The sequence below is a fragment of the Ahaetulla prasina genome, chromosome 8, assembly GCF_028640845.1.
Source record: "Ahaetulla prasina isolate Xishuangbanna chromosome 8, ASM2864084v1, whole genome shotgun sequence".
NCBI classification, from domain to species: domain Eukaryota; kingdom Metazoa; phylum Chordata; class Lepidosauria; order Squamata; family Colubridae; genus Ahaetulla; species Ahaetulla prasina.
Window position 1 is genome coordinate 88,591,359 of NC_080546.1, and position 22,335 is coordinate 88,613,693.

The window sequence follows — 22,335 nt, forward strand, 5'->3', positions numbered from 1 at the left end:
CGGGCGGGGAAGGCCTCGGAGGGAGGGAAGGAGCCCAGCCCCGCGTTGCCCGGCGCCGCCTCCTCCTCCTCTTCCGCCAGAGGATGCGCCTTTTCCCGCTTAGCCCAAAGAAAGGAGGAAAGGAGGGAGGGAGGAAAGGAAGGATACAGAAGAAGGGAGAAAAAGAGAATGGGGAAAAAGGAGAAAGGAAGGACCAAGGTGGGAGGGAAGAAGGAAGGAAGGAGGGGGAAACGGAGATAGGAAGAAGAAAGGAAGGAAGAAAGAAGAGGGAAGGAAGGATACAGAAGAAGGGAGAAAAAGAGAATGGGGAAAAAGGAGAAAGGAAGGACTAGGGTGGGAGGGAAGAAGGAAGGAAGGAAGGAAGGAAGGAAGGAAAAGAGAATGAAAAAAAGGAGAAAGGAAGGACCAAGGTGGGAGGGAAGAAGGAAGGAAGGAAAGAGAATGGAAAAGGAGAAAGGAAGGACCAAGGTGGGAGGGAAGAGAGAGAGAGAGGAAGAAGAAAGGAAGGAAGAAAGAAGAGGGAAGGAAGGATACAGAAGAAGGGAGAAAAGAGAATGGAAAAAGGAGAAAAGAAGGACCAAGGTGGGAGGAAGGAAGAAGGAAGGAGGGGAAACAGAGAGGAAGAAGGAAGGAAGGAAGGAAGGAAGGAGGGAAGGAGGGAAGGAAGGAAGGATACAGAAGAAGGAGAAAAGAGAATGAAAAAAGGAGAAAGGAAGGACCAAGGTGGGAAGGAAGGAAAGAAAGAAGGAAGAAAGGAAGGAGAAAGGAAGGACCAAGGTGGGAGGGAAGAAGGAAGGAAGGAGGGGAACACGGAGAGGAAGAAGAAAGGAAGGAAGGAAGAAGAGGGAAGGAAGGATACAGAAGAAGGAAGAAAACGAGAATGGAAAAAAAGGAGAAAGGAAGGACCAAGGTGGGAGGGAAGGAAGAAGGAAGGAGGGGAACACGGAGAGAGGAAGAAGAAAGGAAGGAAGGAAGGAAGGAGAGGAAGGAGGAAGGAAGGAAGGATACAGAAGAAGGGAGAAAAAGAGAATGGAAAAAAGGAGAAAGGAAGGACCAAGGTGGGAAGGAAGGAAGGAAGGAAGGAAAAGAGAATGAAAAAAAGGAGAAAGGAAGGACCAAGGTGGGAGGGAAGAAGGAAGGAAGGAAAAGAGAATGGGAAAAAAGGAGAAAGGAAGGACCAAGGTGGAGGGAAGAAGGAAGGAAGGAGGTGAAAACGAGAGAGGAAGAAGAAAGGAAGGAAGAAGAGGGAAGGAAGGATACAGAAGAAGGAGAAAAGAGAATGGAAAAAGGAGAAAAGAAGGACCAAGGTGGGAGGGAAGGAAGAAGGAAGGAGGGGAAACAGAGAGGAAGAAGGAAGGAAGGAAGGAAGGAAGGAGAGGAAGGAGGGAAGGAAGGAAGGATACAGAAGAAGGGAGAAAAGAGAATGAAAAAGGAGAAAGGAAGGACCAAGGTGGAGGGAAGAAGGAAGGAAGGAAGGAGAGAGGAAGAAGAAAGGAAGGAAGAAAGAAGAGGAAGGAAGGATACAGAAGAAGGAGAAAAGAGAATGGAAAAAGGAGAAAGGAAGGACCAAGGTGGGAAGGAAGGAAGGAAGGAAAAGAGAATGAAAAAAAGGAGAAAGGAAGGACCAAGGTGGGAGGGAAGAAGGAAGGAAGGAAAAGAGAATGGGGAAAAAGGAGAAAGGAAGGACCAAGGTGGGAGGGAAGAAGGAAGGAAGGAGGTGAAAACGGAGAGAGGAAGAAGAAAGGAAGGAAGAAAGAAGAGGGAAGGAAGGATACAGAAGAAGGGAGAAAAAGAGAATGGAAAAAAAGGAGAAAAGAAGGACCAAGGTGGGAGGGAAGGAAGAAGGAAGGAGGGGAAAACAGAGAGGAAGAAGGAAGGAAGGAAGGAAGGAAGGAGAGGGAAGGAGGGAAGGAAGGAAGGATACAGAAGAAGGGAGAAAAAGAGAATGAAAAAAGGAGAAAGGAAGGACCAAGGTGGAAGGAAGGAAGGAAGGAAGGAAAAGAGAATGAAAAAGGAGAAAGGAAGGACCAAGGTGGAGGGAAGAAGGAAGGAAGGAGGTGAAACGGAGAGAGGAAGAAGAAAGGAAGGAAGAAAGAAGAGGGAAGGAAGGATACAGAAGAAGGGAGAAAAGAGAATGGAAAAAGGAGAAAAGAAGGACCAAGGTGGAGGGAAGGAAGAAGGAAGGAGGGGAAAACAGAGAGGAAGAAGGAAGGAAGGAAGGAAGGAAGGAGAGGGAAGGAGGGAAGGAAGGAAGGATACAGAAGAAGGGAGAAAAAGAGAATGAAAAAAAGGAGAAAGGAAGGACCAAGGTGGGAAGGAAGGAAGGAAGGAAGGAAAAGAGAATGAAAAAGGAGAAAGGAAGGACCAAGGTGGGAGGAAGAAGGAAGGAAGGAGGGGAAACGGAGAGAGGAAGAAGAAAGGAAGGAAGGAAGAGGAAGGAAGGATACAGAAGAAGGAGAAAAGAGAATGGAAAAAGGAGAAAGAAAGAAGGAAGGACCAAGGTGGGAGGGAAGGAAGAAGGAAGGAGGGGAAAACAGAGAGGAAGAAGGAAGGAAGGAAGGAAGGAAGGAGAGGGAAGGAGGGAAGGAAGGAAGGATACAGAAGAAGGGAGAAAAAGAGAATGGAAAAAAGGAGAAAGGAAGGACGAAGGGGGGAAGGAAGGAAGGAAGGAAGGAAAAGAGAAAGAAAAAAAGGAGAAAGGAAGGACCAAGGTGGGAAGGAAGGAAGGAAGGAAAGAAAAGAGAATGGGGAAAAAGGAGAAAGGAAGGACCAAGGTGGGAGGGAAGAAGGAAGGAAGGAGGTGAAACGGAGAGAGGAAGAAGAAAGGAAGGAAGAAAGAAGAGGAAGGAAGGAAGGACAGAAGAAGGAGAAAAGAGAATGGAAAAAGGAGAAAAGAAGGACCAAGGTGGAGGGAAGGAAGAAGGAAGGAGGGAAGAAAGGGGAAGAGAGAGAGAGAAAGAAAGAAAGAAAGAAAGAAAGAAAGAAAGAAAGAAGAGGAAGGAGGAGGGAGAGTGAGAGAAAGAAAGACCCACCAGCCAGAGAAACTGAGGAAACAGGACGTTTTTAAAGAGGAGGGAAGGAAGGAAAAGAAAGAAAGAAGAGGTGGAGGGGAGGAGGGAGAGAGAGAGAAAGAAAGAAAGACCCACCAGCCAGAGAAACTGAGGAAATATAAAGGAAAGAAAGAAAGAAAGAAAGAAAGAAAGAAAGAGAGAGAGAGAGAGAGAGAGAGAGAGAGAGAGAGAGAGAAGGAAGCCCCCCCCCAAACACATTCGGACCCCGGGGGCCGACTAACCTGCGGGCGGGACGAGGCGAGGCGGGGAGCGGGGCGGGGGGGCGGGAGGGCTCCAGGGCGGGCAGAGGCCAAGTGGGGCCGCCCCGCAGCGCCTCCAGGCTTTAAAGCGGCGCCTTCTTCGGGCGGGAGGAGCCGGCGCTGACTTGGGCCTTCCCGCCCCCCGCAGCCGAGCCCGCCCAGGGCGAATGGCGCCGCCGCAGCAGCCGGGCTGGGCCTCGGAGCGAGCGGCCGGGCGGGGAAGGCCGAGGAGGGAGGGAGGGAAGGAGGGCCCGGCCCGGCCCCGCGTTGCCCGGCGCCGCCGCCGCCTCCTCCTCCTCCTCTTCCGCCGGAGGATGCCCAGCGCCTTTTCCCGCTTGGCCCAAGGAAGGGAGGAAAGGAGGGAGGGAGGAAAGGAAGGATACAGAAGAAGGGAGAAAAAGAGAATGGGGAAAAAGGAGAAAGGAAGGACCAAGGTGGGAGGGAAGAAGGAAGGAAGGAAAGAGAATGAAAAAGGAGAAAGGAAGGACCAAGGTGGGAAGGAAGGAAGGAAGGAAGGAAAAGAGAATGGGGAAAAAGGAGAAAGGAAGGACCAAGGTGGAGGGAAGAAGGAAGGAGGTGAAACGGAGAGAGGAAGAAGAAAGGAAGGAAGAAAGAAGGAAGGACAGAAGAAGGAGAAAAGAGAATGGAAAAAGGAGAAAAGAAGGACCAAGGTGGAGGGAAGGAAGAAGGAAGGAGGGAAAACAGAGAGGAAGAAGGAAGAAGGAAGGAGAGGAAGGAGGGAAGGAAGGAAGGATACAGAAGAAGGAGAAAAGAGAATGAAAAAGGAGAAAGGAAGGACCAAGGTGGAGGGAAGGAAGGAAGGAAGGAAAGAGAATGAAAAAGGAGAAAGGAAGGACCAAGGTGGAGGGAAGGAAGAAGGAAGGAGGTGAAACGGAGAGAGGAAGAAGAAAGGAAGGAAGAAAGAAGAGGGAAGGAAGGATACAGAAGAAGGAGAAAAGAGAATGGAAAAAGGAGAAAGGAAGGACCAAGGTGGAGGGAAGGAAGAAGGAAGGAGGTGAAACGGAGAGAGGAAGAAGAAAGGAAGGAAGAAAGAAGAGGGAAGGAAGGATACAGAAGAAGGAAGGAAAAGAGAATGAAAAAAAGGAGAAAGGAAGGACCAAGGTGGGAGGGAAGAAGGAAGGAAGGAAAAGAGAATGGGGAAAAAGGAGAAAGGAAGGACCAAGGTGGAGGGAAGAAGAAGGAAGGAGGAAACGGAGAGGAAGAAGAAAGGAAGGAAGAAAGAAGGAAGGAAGGACAGAAGAAGGAGAAAAGAGAATGGAAAAAGGAGAAAAGAAGGACCAAGGTGGAGGGAAGGAAGAAGGAAGGAGGGAAAACAGAGAGGAAGAAGGAAGGAAGGAAGGAAGGAAGGAGAGGAAGGAGGAAGGAAGGAAGGATACAGAAGAAGGAGAAAAGAGAATGAAAAAGGAGAAAGGAAGGACCAGGGTGGGAGGAAGGAAGGAAGGAAGGAAGAGAATGAAAAAGGAGAAAGGAAGGACCAAGGTGGAGGAAGGAAGGAAGGAGGAAAACGGAGAGGAAGAAGAAAGGAAGGAAGAAAGAAGAGGGAAGGAAGGATAGAGAAGAAGGGAGAAAAGAGAATGGAAAAAGGAGAAAGGAAGGACCAACGTGGAGGGAAGGAAGAAGGAAGGAGGTGAAACGAGAGAGGAAGAAGAAAGGAAGGAAGAAGGAAGGAAGGAAGGATACAGAAGGAAGGAAAAGAGAATGAAAAAGGAGAAAGGAAGGACCAAGGTGGAGGGAAGAAGGAAGGAAGGAAAGAGAATGGAAAAAAGGAGAAAGGAAGGACCAAGGTGGAGGAAGAAGGAAGGAAGGAGGAAAACGGAGAGGAAGAAGAAAGGAAGGAAGAAAGAAGAGGGAAGGAAGGATACAGAAGAAGGGAGAAAAGAGAATGGAAAAAGGAGAAAAGAAGGACCAAGGTGGGAGGGAAGGAAGAAGGAAGGAGGAAAACAGAGAGGAAGAAGGAAGGAAGGAAGGAAGGAAGGAGGGAAGGAGGGAAGGAAGGAAGGATACAGAAGAAGGGAGAAAAAGAGAATGAAAAAAAGGAGAAAGGAAGGACCAGGGTGGGAGGAAGGAAGGAAGGAAGGGAAAGAGAATGAAAAAAAGGAGAAAGGAAGGACCAACGTGGGAGGGAAGGAAGAAGGAAGGAGGGGAACACGGAGAGAGGAAGAAGAGGGAAGGAGGGAGGGAAGGAAGGATAGAGAAGAAGGGAGAAAAAGAGAATGGAAAAAAGGAGAAAGGAAGGACCAAGGTGGGAAGGAAGGAAGAAGGAAGGAGGGGAAAACAGAGAGGAAGAAGGAAGGAAGGAAGGAAGGAAGGAGAGGGAAGGAGGGAAGGAAGGAAGGATACAGAAGAAGGGAGAAAAAGGAGAAAGGAAGGACCAAGGTGGGAAGGAAGGAAGGAAGGAAGGAAAAGAGAATGAAAAAAAGGAGAAAGGAAGGACCAAGGTGGGAGGGAAGAAGGAAGGAAGGAAAAGAGAATGGGGAAAAAGGAGAAAGGAAGGACCAAGGTGGGAGGGAAGAAGGAAGGAAGGAGGTGAAAACGGAGAGAGGAAGAAGAAAGGAAGAAAGAAGAGGAAGGAAGGATACAGAAGAAGGGAGAAAAGAGAATGGAAAAAGGAGAAAAGAAGGACCAAGGTGGAGGAAGGAAGAAGGAAGGAGGAAACAGAGAGGAAGAAGGAAGGAAGGAAGGAAGGAAGGAGGGAAGGAGGAAGGAAGGAAGGATACAGAAGAAGGGAGAAAAGAGAATGAAAAAGGAGAAAGGAAGGACCAAGGTGGAGGGAAGAAGGAAGGAAGGAGGTGAAACGGAGAGAGGAAGAAGAAAGGAAGGAAGAAAGAAGAGGGAAGGAAGGATACAGAAGAAGGGAGAAAAGAGAATGGAAAAAGGAGAAAGGAAGGACCAAGGTGGAAGGAAGGAAGGAAGAAGGAGAAAAGAGAATGAAAAAGGAGAAAGGAAGGACCAAGGTGGGAGGGAAGAAGGAAGGAAGGAAAAGAGAATGGGGAAAAAGGAGAAAGGAAGGACCAAGGTGGAGGGAAGAAGGAAGGAAGGAGGTGAAACGGAGAGGAAGAAGAAAGGAAGGAAGAAAGAAGAGGAAGGAAGGATACAGAAGAAGGGAGAAAAGAGAATGGAAAAAAGGAGAAAAGAAGGACCAAGGTGGAGGGAAGGAAGAAGGAAGGAGGGAAAACAGAGAGGAAGAAGGAAGGAAGGAAGGAAGGAAGGAGAGGGAAGGAGGGAAGGAAGGAAGGATACAGAAGAAGGGAGAAAAAGAGAATGAAAAAAAGGAGAAAGGAAGGACCAAGGTGGGAAGGAAGGAAGGAAGGAAGGAAAAGAGAATGAAAAAAAGGAGAAAGGAAGGACCAAGGTGGGAGGGAAGAAGGAAGGAAAGAGAATGAAAAAGGAGAAAAGAGAATGGAAAAAGGAGAAAGGAAGGACCAAGGTGGGAAGGAAGGAAGGAAGGAAGGAAAAGAGAATGGAAAAAGGAGAAAGGAAGGACCAAGGTGGAGGGAAGAAGGAAGGAAGGAGGTGAAACGGAGAGAGGAAGAAGAAAGGAAGGAAGAAGGAGGGAAGGAAGGATACAGAAGAAGGGAGAAAAGAGAATGGAAAAAGGAGAAAAGAAGGACCAAGGTGGAGGGAAGGAAGGAAGGAAGGAGAGGAAGAAGGAAGGAAGGAAGGAAGGAAGGAGAGGAAGGAGGAAGGAAGGAAGGATACAGAAGAAGGGAGAAAAGAGAATGAAAAAGGAGAAAGGAAGGACCAAGGTGGAGGGAAGAAGGAAGGAAGGAGGTGAAACGGAGAGAGGAAGAAGAAAGGAAGGAAGAAGAGGAAGGAAGGATACAGAAGAAGGAGAAAAGAGAATGGAAAAAGGAGAAAGGAAGGACCAAGGTGGGAAGGAAGGAAGGAAGAAGGAAAAGAGAAGGAAGGAAGAAGGAAGGAAGGAAGAAGAAGGAAGGAAAAGAGAATGGAAAAAGGAGAAAGGAAGGACCAAGGTGGAGGGAAGAAGGAAGGAAGGAGGGAAACGGAGAGAGGAAGAAGGAAGGAAGGAAGAAAGAAGAGGGAAGGAAGGATACAGAAGAAGGAAAAGAGAATGAAAAAAGGAGAAAAGAAGGACCAAGGTGGAGGAAGGAAGGAAGGAAGGAGGGAAAAGAGAGGAAGAAGGAAGGAAGGAAGAAGGACCAAGGTGGGAGGGAAGGAGGAAGGAAGGAAGGATACAGAAGAAGGAGAAAAGAGAATGAAAAAGGAGAAAGGAAGGACCAAGGTGGGAAGGAAGGAAGGAAGGAAGAGAATGAAAAAAGGAGAAAGGAAGGACCAAGGTGGGAGGGAAGAAGGAAGGAAGGAGGTGAAAACGAGAGAGGAAGAAGAAGGAAGGAGGGAAGGAAGGAAGGATACAGAAGAAGGAGAAAAGAGAATGGAAAAAGGAGAAAGGAAGGACCAAGGTGGGAGGAAGGAAGGAAGGAAGGAGAGGGAAGGAGGGAAGGAAGGAAGGAAGGAGGAAGGAAGGAAGGAAGAGAATGAAAAAGGAGAAGAAGGACCAAGGTGGGAAGGAAGGAAGGAAGAAGGAAAAGAGAATGGAAAAAGGAGAAAGGAAGGACCAAGGTGGAGGGAAGAAGGAAGGAAGGAGGGAAAACAGAGAGGAAGAAGGAAGGAAGGAAGGAAGGAAGGAGAGGGAAGGAGGAAGGAAGGAAGGATACAGAAGAAGGAGAAAAGAGAATGGAAAAAGGAGAAAGGAAGGAGGAAGGAGGGAAGGAAGGAAGGAAGAAGAAGAGAATGAAAAAGGAGAAAGGAAGGAAGGAAGGAAGGAAGGAAGGAAAAGAGAATGAAAAAAAGGAGAAAGGAAGGACCAAGGTGGGAGGGAAGAAGGAAGGAAGGAGGGGAACACGGAGAGGAAGAAGAAAGGAAGGAAGGAAGAAGAGGGAAGGAAGGATACAGAAGAAGGAAGAAAAAGAGAATGGAAAAAAAGGAGAAAAGAAGGAGCAGGGGGGGAGGGAAGGAAGAAGGAAGGAGGGGAAAACAGAGAGGAAGAAGGAAGGAAGGAAGGAAGGAAGGAGAGGGAAGGAGGGAAGGAAGGAAGGATACAGAAGAAGGGAGAAAAAGAGAATGAAAAAAAGGAGAAAGGAAGGACCAAGGTGGGAAGGAAGGAAGGAAGGAAAAGAGAATGAAAAAGGAGAAAGGAAGGACCAAGGTGGGAAGGAAGGAAGGAAGGAAGAGAATGAAAAAGAAAAAAGGAAGGACCAAGGTGGGAGGGAAGAAGGAAGGAAGGAGGTGAAAACGGAGAGAGGAAGAAGAAAGGAAGGAAGAAAGAAGAGGGAAGGAAGGATACAGAAGAAGGGAGAAAAAGAGAATGGAAAAAAAGGAGAAAAGAAGGACCAAGGTGGGAGGGAAGGAAGAAGGAAGGAGGGGAAAACAGAGAGGAAGAAGGAAGGAAGGAAGGAAGGAAGGAGAGGGAAGGAGGGAAGGAAGGAAGGATACAGAAGAAGGGAGAAAAAGAGAATGAAAAAAAGGAGAAAGGAAGGACCAAGGTGGGAAGGAAGGAAGGAAGGAAGGAAAAGAGAATGAAAAAAAGGAGAAAGGAAGGACCAAGGTGGGAGGGAAGAAGGAAGGAAGGAGGTGAAAACGGAGAGAGGAAGAAGAAAGGAAGGAAGAAAGAAGAGGGAAGGAAGGATACAGAAGAAGGGAGAAAAAGAGAATGGAAAAAAAGGAGAAAAGAAGGACCAAGGTGGGAGGGAAGGAAGAAGGAAGGAGGGGAAAACAGAGAGGAAGAAGGAAGGAAGGAAGGAAGGAAGGAGAGGGAAGGAGGGAAGGAAGGAAGGATACAGAAGAAGGGAGAAAAAGAGAATGGAAAAAAGGAGAAAGGAAGGACCAAGGTGGGAAGGAAAGAAGGAAGGGAAAGAGAATGAAAAAAAAGGAGAAAGGAAGGACCAAGGTGGGAGGGAAGGAAGAAGGAAGGAGGGGGAAACGGAGATAGGAAGAAGAAAGGAAGGAGAGGGAAGGAGGGATACAGAAGAAGGGAGAAAAAGAGAATGGAAAAAAAGGAGAAAAGAAGGACCAAGGTGGAGGGAAGGAAGGAAGGAGGGAAAACAGAGGAAGAAGAAAGGAAGGAAGGAAGAAGAGGGAAGGAGGGAGGGAAGGAAGGATACAGAAGAAGGGAGAAAAAGAGAATGGAAAAAAGGAGAAAGGAAGGACCAAGGTGGGAAGGAAGGAAGGAAGGAAGGAAAAGAGAATGAAAAAAAGGAGAAAGGAAGGACCAAGGTGGGAAGGAAGGAAGGAAGGAAAAGAGAATGGAAAAAGGAGAAAGGAAGGACCAAGGTGGGAGGGAAGAAGGAAGGAAGGAGGTGAAAACGGAGAGAGGAAGAAGGAAGGAAGAAAGAAGAGGAAGGAAGGATACAGAAGAAGGGAGAAAAGAGAATGGAAAAAGGAGAAAAGAAGGACCAAGGTGGGAGGGAAGGAAGAAGGAAGGAGGGAAAACAGAGAGGAAGAAGGAAGGAAGGAAGGAAGGAAGGAGGGAAGGAGGAAGGAAGGAAGGATACAGAAGAAGGGAGAAAAGAGAATGAAAAAGGAGAAAGGAAGGACCAAGGTGGGAAGGAAGGAAGGAAGGAAGGAAAAGAGAATGAAAAAGGAGAAAGGAAGGACCAAGGTGGAGGGAAGAAGGAAGGAAGGAGGGAAGAAGGAAGGAGAGGAAGAAGAAAGGAAGGAAGAAAGAAGAGGGAAGGAAGGATACAGAAGAAGGGAGAAAAGAGAATGGAAAAAGGAGAAAAGAAGGACCAAGGTGGGAGGGAAGGAAGAAGGAAGGAGGGAAAACAGAGAGGAAGAAGGAAGGAAGGAAGGAAGGAAGGAGAGGGAAGGAGGAAGGAAGGAGGAAAAGAGAATGAAAAAAAGGAGAAAGGAAGGACCAGGGTGGGAGGAAGGAAGGAAGGAAGGGAAAGAGAATGAAAAAAAGGAGAAAGGAAGGACCAACGTGGGAGGGAAGGAAGAAGGAAGGAGGTGAAAACGGAGAGAGGAAGAAGAAAGGAAGGAAGAAAGAAGAGGGAAGGAAGGATACAGAAGAAGGGAGAAAAAGAGAATGGAAAAAAGGAGAAAGGAAGGACCAAGGTGGGAGGGAAGGAAGAAGGAAGGAGGAAACAGAGAGGAAGAAGGAAGGAAGGAAGGAAGGAAGGAGAGGGAAGGAGGAAGGAAGGAAGGATACAGAAGAAGGAGAAAAGAGAATGGAAAAAGGAGAAAGGAAGGACCAAGGTGGGAAGGAAGGAAGGAAGGAAAAGAGAATGAAAAAAAGGAGAAAGGAAGGACCAAGGTGGGAAGGAAGGAAGGAAGGAAGGAAAAGAGAATGGGGAAAAAGGAGAAAGGAAGGACCAAGGTGGGAGGGAAGAAGGAAGGAAGGAGGTGAAAACGGAGAGAGGAAGAAGAAAGGAAGGAAGAAAGAAGAGGGAAGGAAGGATACAGAAGAAGGGAGAAAAAGAGAATGGAAAAAAAGGAGAAAAGAAGGACCAAGGTGGGAGGGAAGGAAGAAGGAAGGAGGGGAACAGAGAGGAAGAAGGAAGGAAGGAAGGAAGGAAGGAGGGAAGGAGGGAAGGAAGGAAGGAAACAGAAGAAGGGAGAAAAAGAGAATGGAAAAAAGGAGAAAGGAAGGACCAAGGTGGGAGGAAGGAAGGAAGGGAAAGAGAATGAAAAAAAAGGAGAAAGGAAGGACCAAGGTGGGAGGGAAGGAAGAAGGAAGGAGGGGAACACGGAGAGAGGAAGAAGAGGGAAGGAGGGAAGGAAGGAAGGATAGAGAAGAAGGGAGAAAAAGAGAATGGAAAAAAGGAGAAAGGAAGGACCAGGGTGGGAGGGAAGAAAGAAGGAAGGAGGGGAACACAGAGAGAGGAAGAAGAAAGGAAGGAAGGAAGAAGAGGGAAGGAGGGAAGGAAGGAAGGATACAGAGGAAGGGAGAAAAAGAGAATGGAAAAAGGAGAAAGGAAGGACCAGGTGGGAGGAAGGAAGGAAGGAAGGAAAAGAGAAAAAAAAAAGAAAGGAATGACCGGGGTGGGAGGGAAGAAGGAAGGAAGGAGGGGGAAACAGAGAGAGGAAGAAGAAAGGAAGGAAGAAAGAAGAGGAAGGAAGGAAACAGAGGAAGGGAGAAAAAGAATGGAAAAAAGGAGAAAGGAAGGACCAGGGGGGGAGGAAGGAAGGAAAGAAGGAAAAGAGAATGAAAAAAGAAAGAAAGGAAGGACCAAGGTGGGAGGGAAGAAGGTAGGAAGGAGGGGGAAACAGAGAGAAGAAGAAAGGAAGAAAGGAAGAAGAGAAGGAGGAGGGAAGGAAGGATACAGAAGAAGGGAGAAAAAGAAAGGAAGAAGGAGGAAGGAGGAAGGAAGGAAGGAAGGAAGGAAGAAGAAAAGAAAGAAGGAAAGAAGGAATGACCAAGGTGGAGGGAAGGAAGAAGGAAGGAGGGAACACGGAGAGGAAGAAAGAAGAGGGAAGGAGGAGGGAAGGAAGGATAGAGAAGAAGGGAGAAAAGAGAATGGAAAAAGGAGAAAGGAAGGACCAGGGTGGAGGGAAGAAAGAAGGAAGGAGGGGAAAACGGAGATAGGAAGAAGAAAGGAAGGAAGGAAGAAGAGGGAAGGAGGGAGCGAAGGAAGGATACAGAGGAAGGGAGAAAAAAGAGAATGGAAAAAAGGAGAAAGGAAGGATCAGGGTGGAGGAAGGAAGGAAGGAAGGAAAGAGAATGAAAAAGAAAGGAATGACCAAGGTGGAGGGAAGAAGGAAGGAAGGAGGGGAAACAGAGAGAGGAAGAAGAAAGGAAGGAAGAAAGAAGAGGAAGGAAGGATACAGAGGAAGGGAGAAAAAGAGAATGGAAAAAAGGAGAAAGGAAGGACCAGGGTGGGAGGAAGGAAGGAAGGAAGGAAAAGAGAATGAAAAAAAAAGAAAGGAATGACCAAGGTGGGAGGGAAGAAGGAAGGAAGGAGGGGGAAACAGAGAGAGGAAGAAGAAAGGAAGGAAGAAAGAAGAGGGAAGGAAGGATACAGAAGAAGGGAGAAAAAGAGAATGGAAAAAAAGGAGAAAGGAAGGACCAGGTGGGAGGAAGGAAGGAAAGAAGGAAAAGAGAATGAAAAAAAAAGAAAGGAATGACCAAGGTGGGAGGGAAGGAAGAAGGAAGGAGGGGAAAACGGAGAGAGGAAGAAGGAAGGAAGAAGAGGAAAGGAGGGAGAGAAGGAAGTATACAGAAGAAGGGAGAAAAAGAGAATGGAAAAAAGGAGAAAGGAAGGACCAAGGTGGGAGGAAGGAAGGAAGGGAAAGAGAATGAAAAAAAAGGAGAAAGGAAGGACCAAGGTGGGAGGGAAGGAAGAAGGAGGAGAGAAGGAAGAAGGAAGGAAGGAAGAAGAGGGAAGGAGGAAGGAAGGAAGGATACAGAGGAAGGAGAAAAGAGAATGGAAAAAGGAGAAAAGAAGGACCAAGGTGGGAGGAAGAAAGAAGGAAGGAGGGGAACACAGAGAGGAAGAAGAAAGGAAGGAAGGAAGGAAGAAGAGGGAAGGAGGAGAAGGAAGAAGAAGAGGGAGGAAGGGAGAAAAGGAGAAAGGAAGGACCAGGGTGGGAGGAAGGAGAAAGGAAGGACCAAGGTGGGAGGAAGAAGAAGGAAGGAGGGGAAACGGAGAGGAAGAAGAAGGAAGGAAGGAAGGAGAGGGAAGGAAGGATACAGAAGAAGGAGAAAAGAGAATGGAAAAAGGAGAAAGGAAGGAGGAGGGGGGGAGGGAAGAAAGAAGGAAGGAGGGGAAAACGGAGAGGGGAAGAAGAAAGGAAGGAAGGAAGAAGAGGGAAGGAGGGAAGGAAGGAAGGATACAGAAGAAGGGAGAAAAAGAATGGAAAAAGGAGAAAGGAAGGACCAAGGTGGGAGGAAGGGAGGGGATGGAGGGGGGAAAGGGGGATGAAAATTTTTGTAAAAACTTTTTCAATAAAAAAAAGAGATGATCCTTCAGTTTATCTGTATACTTAGATAAGAGTTCAGAATTTGGTTTTTAAGATTAGGATTAACTCCCAGAGTTCCCAGAGCAAAGCTGACTGAGGAACTCTGGGAGTTGAAGTCCACAAGTCTTAAAAGAGCCAAGTTTGCAGACCCGTTCTAGGACATTCAACGATATGTTGGAAGGAAAATCCGTCTGGTTCAGTTCCAAGCTGGGAGAAAGCCACCGGAGACAAAATGGAGGCAGGAGGCTGATTGGAAAGAGGGTCCATTTCAGAGGTGGGTTTCAGCAAGTTCTGACCAGTTCTGGAGAACCGGTAGTAAAAATTCTGACTGGCCCCGCCCCCATCTATTTTCTGCCTCCCGATCCCAGCTGATCAGGAGGAAATGGGGATTTTACAGTAACCTTCCCCGGGAGAGGGGTGGGAATGGAGATTTTACAGTATCCTTCCCCTGGAGTAGGGTGGGAATGGAGATTTTGCAATATCCTTCCCCTGGAGTGGGGTGGGAATGGAGATTTTGCAGTATCCTTCCCCTGCCACGCCCACCAAGCAACACCCACAGAACCGGTAGTAAAAAAATTTGAAACCCACCACTGGTCCATTTATTGATGAAGCAGAACCACCAAGCGCATGTGATTCTGGTGCAGCTGACCACATGGAGTTGGGAGTGGAGGGTTTATATACCTTCTCTTGGGCTTTGCACTTGAGCTTCCTATTCCTGTGACAAGAACATGTTGTTCTATTGGCTGTTGTCAGACTCCCACGGGGCCATGTAGGGGTCATAGCTGGCTCTATAGGCAAAGTGCGAATCCTAGGTGTTTGTCTGAGCTACGTTTGGTTGAAGTTTGGGAGGGAGATGCAATAATTCCTATTATGGCTTAATGGCTTTGTCCTTGTTGACTCTCGGGTGAGGGCTAATCAGACTTAGCCGCAGGGAGTAATGGTGTTGTGGTCTATCAGCAGCCTGCAGAGCTGGCAACAGAGTTGGACAGCGATGAGGTTGAGGAAAAACATGGGCCAGTTCTGGAGGCTGGGGAAAGTCCGGATGAGGGCTCTACATGGAGCCAGGGCCATCGGGGAGTGAGGTGCGGACTCCAGAAGCTGACAGTAATGAGGCAGAAGAACAGGAGGAGCTAGTTCCTAATGCACGCATGAGAAGAGCTGCCAGAAGGCAAGAGCAGCTCAAGCAAAGAGGACGACTCGGGAGTAGGGCCAAGAGATGATTGGCCCTTCCCATAAGGCTTCAAAGACCAGCAACGCCATTTGGACTTCGCCGGAAAACAACGTTGATAGCTTCATCTTGTTGCATTTGTTTCGTATCGGTGTCTTCTGACCTTTTGCCAAGAAAGGCCTTTGGCAGTTTGCCTAATTGGACCAAAGTTGGTGATAGGACTGAGGAATTTGTGTTGGGAGGAATTTGCTTTAATTTAGTTGGGCTACGCTGAGAATGAATTAATTCTCAGCTGTTCTAAAAGGTTTGTTTATTTTATTTTCTAAAAGTTTGTTTATTTTTACACTGACTAAGTGTACACTGACTGCCTACTTGGGCCTGGGTCACAACAAATGGATTACCAAATCTGCATTTCTAAAAGCTGTCCCACCTCAGTATCTGCTTGGGGACAGGGAGCTGGGGGCTCTGAATTTCTGTCTCCCTTAAGGTGTTTTTTTTTTTTTATTTCTCTTTAAAGGGAAATATTTTATCTTGCCTCCCCCCCACAAGACACGCAAATAAGGCTGACATTTCTCCCTGCAGGAAAGTGCAGGACACTTTTAATTAGAATTAATTAAATTAATTAGAATTAATTAGAATTTCAGAATCGGAGAGAAAGGTACTAATTTAAAATGCACAGTCTTGTGTGTGCATCCACTGAACACAATGCACCTGTGCAACTGTTGACTCTGAATTAATTAAAAAAAAAAAAGATAAACTTTGAAATCAAATCCAGAAGGGCTCAGGAAGTGCTACATGTCAAGAGAGAACATGCTGTTTTGGAGTGAAGCATTAGCAAAGGAGACCAGTCTTCCCCCCACGCCAAGGCAAAGCAAAATGACAGAGAAAAACAAAATCCAGACTTTTGAGAAGTTTATTAGTGGTTCTATTCGTTGAGATAATTATTATTATTTTTTTTAAAAAAAGTGCATAGAACAAAAGCCCTTTATTTCACAGCAAATCTTGTAGTAAAGGATTATAACATGGCACAGATCTTTTGTGTTTGGCATAATTCAGACAATTTAAATCACTAAAATCCATCACAGTATTATCAATTCTTTTTGTCCGCGAGAATTATTCTAAACTAAGGCAGAAAGAGCTGCTGCGGTTTATACGTGAATGTTGAAATGTCGATACTGACACCTAAACTTTAAACATTAAATGCTCTAGAAATTCATTAAGAGGAAAAACTTAAGTTTAGGCTCTCCCAGTTTTTTTTCTCAGTTTAATTGGTGTCAGAGGCTGAAGTTATAGAAAAGCTGTAATGTCAGAAAAATCATATTTTCACAATTAAAATATCTCCAACTTCCCTCCCCGCCCCCCACCCCGAAGATTTTGCTGGCAAGAGGGGTTTCTAAATTCTGCTAATCCTACCATCCTCCCATAAACCAGCTTTTTAAAGTCTTGAAAACAAGTCATCGTAATCTTCCACATTTATGTCTAGCTTATTTACTTAAAAGTAGAAAAAAATGATGTCAAGAAAACCAATGTACGGGCTGTAAATTTGGCTTGTCCTGTAGTAAACCTGCAACACACAGGTTATTGTATCTGTAACAGATTATTTTGTGGCTCTGTTTTCTGGTCTGGTTTCATAAAATGGCACTGAAATTCCCTACTGAGGGTTTTGTTTCAATTTCTCCCAGCTGTGGAAGGAAACTGGGGTGGGGGCATCTAACTGGCCAATAGTTGCTAATGAACAATCTGTACATCAATTCACATTTTGCTCCTTCAGTTTCTCTCTCTCCAAATGTTTACATCAACAAATTATTCTTGAGAACAAAATAAAACCAAACCGTTAACCATTCGGCCCCAAGACTCATAACTGCTTCACATTTTTAGAGCCAACCTGAGAAAGGCGCCTTTCACAAGGTTGGTAAAGATGAAGGAACTGGCTTGAAAAGCAAGACAGACGCCGGTTGTTAAAAATGAAATATAGAAAGGTTCTCAAACACTATTTTAGGAGGAATCGTGAAATGCCCCAAGCGCAGTGCTATCGTTCTTAAAACAATTCCCAAGAATTCTTGAATGCTGTTCCCTGGAAAAAGAATGGATCTGTGAAATCTAAAACCCAGCATTTTGTGAACAACTGTTGGGACAGATAGACTTAAGTTGTTCCCACATTGGTATTAACAAGAAACGGCAGATTCCTTCCTTGAAATAGATTGACCAAATGCAGTTATCGATGGATGGAGCTGTTACCCAAGTTTGCCAAGATGTGTGAAACTTTTAAAGCATATGTCCTTAATCCTTGTACAAATATGTAACGGATCAATGAATTGGGTTTAGTTACAGGATTGGTTGAAATACATGTCCCGTCCTTCGAATCCAGTAAGAATTGGATTTCAGGACTCGGGGAGGATCAAAAGTAACTCGGATAGCAAATTCTACCTGCCTGTAACTTACATCTTCCAGTTCGCAAGCAACAGGTCTTTCAACAATTCATTGCCTTCACCAAGTTTCCTTACAATATTTTTGCCGGGGTGGGTGTGGAATGAAAAAGTGATGTACAACGACCTTATTATATTTGTTAAGACTGGTCTTGTGGCTCTCCTCTAAGGATTAAAGGTAAGGTGCAGAGAGGCCTGTCTCTTCCAGTTTGTTTCACAGCTACACCTTGCTGGAATAGGTTGAGTCCAAAGACCAGTGAATTTTGGGGGCTAAGGATGAATGAGACGCTATGATGCTCGGGTTTCTAGTCCACCCTCCTAAACTATTTTGATCCAACAAAAGAGATCGAAACGTTAAGGCTTCTCTAATGAGCACGTGGATGGCTCTTCTTCTTTTTTGTTTTAAAACCTAAGGCCCAAATACATTTTTTAAAAAGCACTGTTAAAATGAAGCTGGCAGGTTGGAGGAAACTGTTGGCTGTGTTTTTGAAAACGGTCAAGAAAAACCAGCAGGATTCCTCGTGGCATTAAAGATGTCACCTGCTTACTTAGCAGTTGCTCTCACTGAGAAAGATCAACAGACTAAACTCAGCACTTGGCTGCATGACGGTTCTGAAACATGATGGCTGGAAAATTCTGGGAGTTGAAGTCCACAAGTCTTAAAAGCTGCCAACTTGGAAGATCTCTGGTCAAGGATTTTACAAAAAAACATAGCAGGAAGGCTACCTTAATGTACAAGAATGTAAATTTCAACAAGGCTTTGTGTCCCTTGGCTGTTGGGCACATTATCTCACCAAAGGGCCAGTCTGAAGAAGCTAAACAATGGTGTCAGCCTTCAAGTCACTTCTCAGCTCGCACGTTCTGTAGTGAACAGAATTACAGTTTGCACCAAGTTAAGGCTACAGATAGAACTGTGATTTTTTGAACTCGGGGGAGGAAAAGGGGATTTTGTAACAGGTTGGCGTCACGGTTAGCTTGAATAACCAAATGTGAAGCATTTTAAATGGCTCAGCACCCAGAAACACCGAATCTGTAGGTGATTCGGTGTTATGTCCTTCTGTTGCTTCATGATGCAGGTGATAACTTTACTTGTGGGAAATAACTTTTGATTTGTAGAAGGTATTTGCAAAAAACAAACAAACACGAAAACCCTACAACATTCTCTTCCCAAAATCATAAGTGGGGGTTAAATGTTTGCTCCCAGTATTTTGGGGGCTCCTATGTGACTGAAATGATTGGTAACATATGTAGAACATTTAATTTAAAAAAAATGGCAATTGCGCAAGCAAACCTTTTTTTTTTTATGGGCGAACTGTCGGCAAGTGGCAAATACTCTTGTTGATTTCCATTCATAAAAAAAACAGTGTTTCCAGTATGAAATTTCTCTGCAAACCTCGGTTAACACTAATTCCTATATTGGAAAATATTAGAAAAGCACCAAAACGTTGCTTGCACAAGTAAACCTTAGCCTACGCACACATTCCAAGAATGTCATAATTTAATTTCAAGTGAACTTTCCCGGAATGGAATAATTCAATGTTTGTTTTTAAAAACTGATCTTAAGGTTTCAGCAGTAGCTATTTAACGCCGTAATTTACCATATTGAAAGAGTAGGTTGACTTTTTTATAACTAGAAGACATGAAGTTATCTCGGTGGACTTCAACTACCTGCCCGACTTCAACTCCCAGAATTCTGAGAATTGGAGTTCCCAAGTTTTAAAATTGCCAAAGTTGGACTTCTCTGGTTTTGATCATTTTTAGGAACGGGGTAACATCAACAGGTCGAGCTTCATAGAAGCTTAACATGTCAATTTTGCTTCTTAGTTCTGACAGGCAGACCACTCAAAATTTGCAGTTTTGGCAAATTCTGTGCTGTGGCCTCGGGATGCAATGTGTTTGGTTGTGTCAATGTTCCATCGACATTTGAAGAACATGTAAAAAACTTGTTAATCTAATGCAATTCAGAAGTTACTTTGGACTGCAGAAGCTTTTAAACAATTGCAATGAAGGAGGCCTGGCATTATGCTGTGGTTCTTTCTTTTGACTTGAGTTTTGTTCTAAACAGAAATCACAAACCCAAGTCTGCAAGAAAATCGTTGTATAAGAGTGGGACTAGTTTTCAATGTAAATTTTAATTATTCAGGCTTTGTTAACTTATCTTCCTTCCTTCCTTCCTTCCTTCCTTCCCCTCTTCTCCCTCCCCCCAAATAAAACGTTTCATTGATAAAACTATAACTAATTTACAACAGCTTTCATAATCTGATGTCATCTAGGTATACGACATAATATTCAGCATATGCGAAAGGCACTAAATCGGAGAAGGCTGTAGTATATAAACTTTTTTTGAAAACGGACACACTGGAAACTTTTGTGGTTTTCTCCCACAAAACGGGTGTACAAAGATCACAGAGGAATTCACTGTAATTTTTTTTTTAATCTCTAAATAGATAGGAAGAGAAAACCCACTAGTCTGAACAAGATCAACTGATTATCAATAGAGAGAGATTTAACTTTTTTTCTTTAAATATTGCAGCGGACATATGTTCAACACTCATCAATGAAATGCTGTCACTTCCCACCACGTTAAGATAATCCATTTAAATGTCGTTTAAGAAATAGAAAAAGAAAACGGATATTCTATGTACAGAACAGGACCCTACTGTTCAATGATAAGGAATGCTGGGATCTTTCTTTTGGTCACTGAAGATTAAACTTGTTGAGTTTTTCCAGGAAACTTCAGTCCACAGCTGGAGCTGGTGGTCCGTGCCCCTGTGTGTTGAGAATATATTGAATTAGAAGATTCTGAATGCTGCAAAAGAGAAGGGAGCTGTCCACTTAAAAGACCCTCATACCTCTTTACAAATTTTTATTTCAGGGAATAAAAGAAATTACAGGTAGTCTTCAACTTACAACCGCAACTGAGTCGCCCAGCAGGCTTTCGTGGCTACTAAGGCGGCATTAGAACTCAGGGTCTTGAATGCATGGTTTAAGAATAGGTCTCTTCGTACATATGGGTGGCAAAGGGAAGAATATAAATCTAAAAGCAGAGAACCACTGACAGACAAGGGGATAGGCAACGATGAGAAATTGTGAACGTAAAACAAGCAATGGAATAAATGCACAAGAAAGAGCAGGATGGAAGGAACTACTGAAAATAGAGGAAAAGAAAAAAAAATGACTGTATGAAAAAAAATAGAATTATTTCCCAGTGAGTGACTAGAACAGGGGTGTCCATCCATGCTGCCTGGGGAATTCTGGGAGTTGAAGTCCACATGTCTTAAAGTTGGCAAGGTTGGATACAGGGGTGAAATGCTCCTGGTTCAGACCGGATAGCTCGATCCGGTAGCGATGGCGGCGGGTGGTTCGGAGAACCGGTGGCAAAACTGCCCTGCCTCCCCACCCATGCCCAGCTGAGCCACGTGATCATCAGAGGGTTTTTTTTTTTTTTAACTTTTAAAAGCATTTTTTCTACAACCTCTTTGGCCGAAGTAGATGTAGAAAAAATGCTTTTAAAAGGCGGCTCTGGGGATCCCAGCTGAGTTGCCTGATCGTCAAGAGGCTTTTTTTTTTCTTTTAAAGGCCAAAAAAATTGCTTTTCAAAGAAAAGAAAAGCCTCTGACGATCAGGCAACTCAGCTGGGGTCGTCAGAGGGGCCTTTTAAAAGCATTTTTTTTACAACCTCTTTGGCGGAAGAGGTGGTAGAAAAAATGCTTTTAAAAGTTTTTTTTAAAAAGTTGGCCACGCTAACCCACTCACATTACACCCCCCACCCCAAGCCACCCCCACAGAACCGGTAGTAACAAATTTTACATTTCACCACTGGTTGGATACCTCTGGACTAGAAAGTCAACCAAAGAAAACAAGACAGCCTCCCATCGTCTCACAGGGAGGGCCTCCTTTGGGTGCCGTCGGCCAAACAATGTCGGCTGGCGGCCCCCAGGGGAAGAGCGTTCTCTGTGGGGGCTCCGGTCCTGTGGAATGAACTACCCGTAGGGCTACGTCTTCTCCCTGATCTTCGGACCTTTAAACGCGAGCTCAAAACTTTCTTTTTTCACCAAGCAGGGCTGGCCTAACGATTTTATTGAGGGTTTTTTAATGGGGCTTTTAGAATTTTTAGAATTTTACATTTCTATTTGAATTACTTAAGCGTATTGAATCAGATTTTTAACTCATATTGTATTTTAACTTTTTTGGTATTTATGTTTTATTTGTGCTGTACACCGCCCTGAGTCCTCGGAGAAGGGTGGTATAAAAATTTGAAAAATAAATAAATAAATAAATAGATAGATAGATAGATAGATAGATAGATAGATAGATAGATAGATAGATAGATGGATGGAGGCTACTTGGAACAAAAGGGAAAGAATCTTATAGTGACGCCAAAGAAGGATGTGGACTTACACTGATGGGAAGTACGAAAGAAAGGGCTTGCTACAACGATGAAGCAAGAACGGTTTGTGCAATGTGTGTAGAACGATTGCTGCCAAAAGGAGAGGAGACAGATTGTGTGGTGTGTGCAGACAGAGCGAAGAATAACAGTCCAAGAGAACAAGGAAGCTTTAAAAGGAAAAAGAAGAAAGGAAAATGAAGAGCTGTTTAGAGTAGTGGGGGGGGAAAAATCCCCTGGGAAATCCAAGTAGCTAGCAAGGAGCTTTCAAGAGAATGAATGGAATGCAATTATTTAGAATCCTAGCTTAATCCGTTAGGATAACATCGTTATCACCGACGGGTTGAAAGGATTATTCACACCCCTTTCTTAAAAATTCCTGCCTTCTTCGCAAGCCCCGGTGACAAAATTCTCTTAAGATACGATACGATTTTAACTTGAAATGACTTTACTAAACGGCAGTGCAATTTTGTGCCACATCCTGGAAAAGAAGTCTCAACGGTAGTCCTCGACTTGCCACAACTGAGGCCCGAATTCCCGTTGCTAAGTGAGACATTGGTTCACGTTGAGTTTTGCCCCGTTTTACAACATTTCTTGCCATCGTCGGTAAGGGAATCACTGCCGCTGATAAGTTGTTCAGTCAATCTGGCTTCCCCACGCTTGTCGGAAGGTCACAAAAGGGGATCACGTGACCCCGGGACAATGCAATTGTCGTTAAGTAGGAACCCGTTGCCGAGCCTCCGAATTTTGATCACGTGTTCGTGGGGATGCTGCAAAGGTCATTAAGTGTGAAAAACGGGCAAAGTCCCGTTTTTCAGCGCCCTTGTAACTCTGAACGGTCACTAAAGGTAGGTAAAATGAGGACCCAGATTGTTGGGGGCAATAAGATGACTTTGTATATAATATACAAATGGATGAAGACTATTGCTTGACATAGTGTAAGCCGCCCTGAGTCTTCGGAGAAGGACGGGATATAAATGCAAATAATAATAATAATAATAATAATAATAATAATAATAATAATAATAATAATAATAATAATAATAATAATAATAATAATAATAATAATAATAATAATAATAATAATAATAAATAAACTGTTGTA

General features: G+C 44.9%; 1 protein-coding gene across 5 annotated transcripts in view; it reads right to left on the bottom strand.

The window, feature by feature from the left end:
• Nucleotides 1-19,257: 19,257 nt before the first annotated feature.
• Nucleotides 19,258-22,335, bottom strand: part of SMIM14 (small integral membrane protein 14) — a 44,155-nt gene continuing 41,077 nt past the window's right edge. For all 5 annotated transcript variants that reach the window (XM_058193936.1, XM_058193939.1, XM_058193937.1 and 2 more), the window contains one exon: nucleotides 19,258-19,612. In XM_058193936.1, coding sequence (XP_058049919.1) covers nucleotides 19,580-19,612 — 33 coding nt within the window. In that variant the 3' untranslated portion in view covers nucleotides 19,258-19,579. The remainder of the gene's footprint in view (nucleotides 19,613-22,335) is intronic.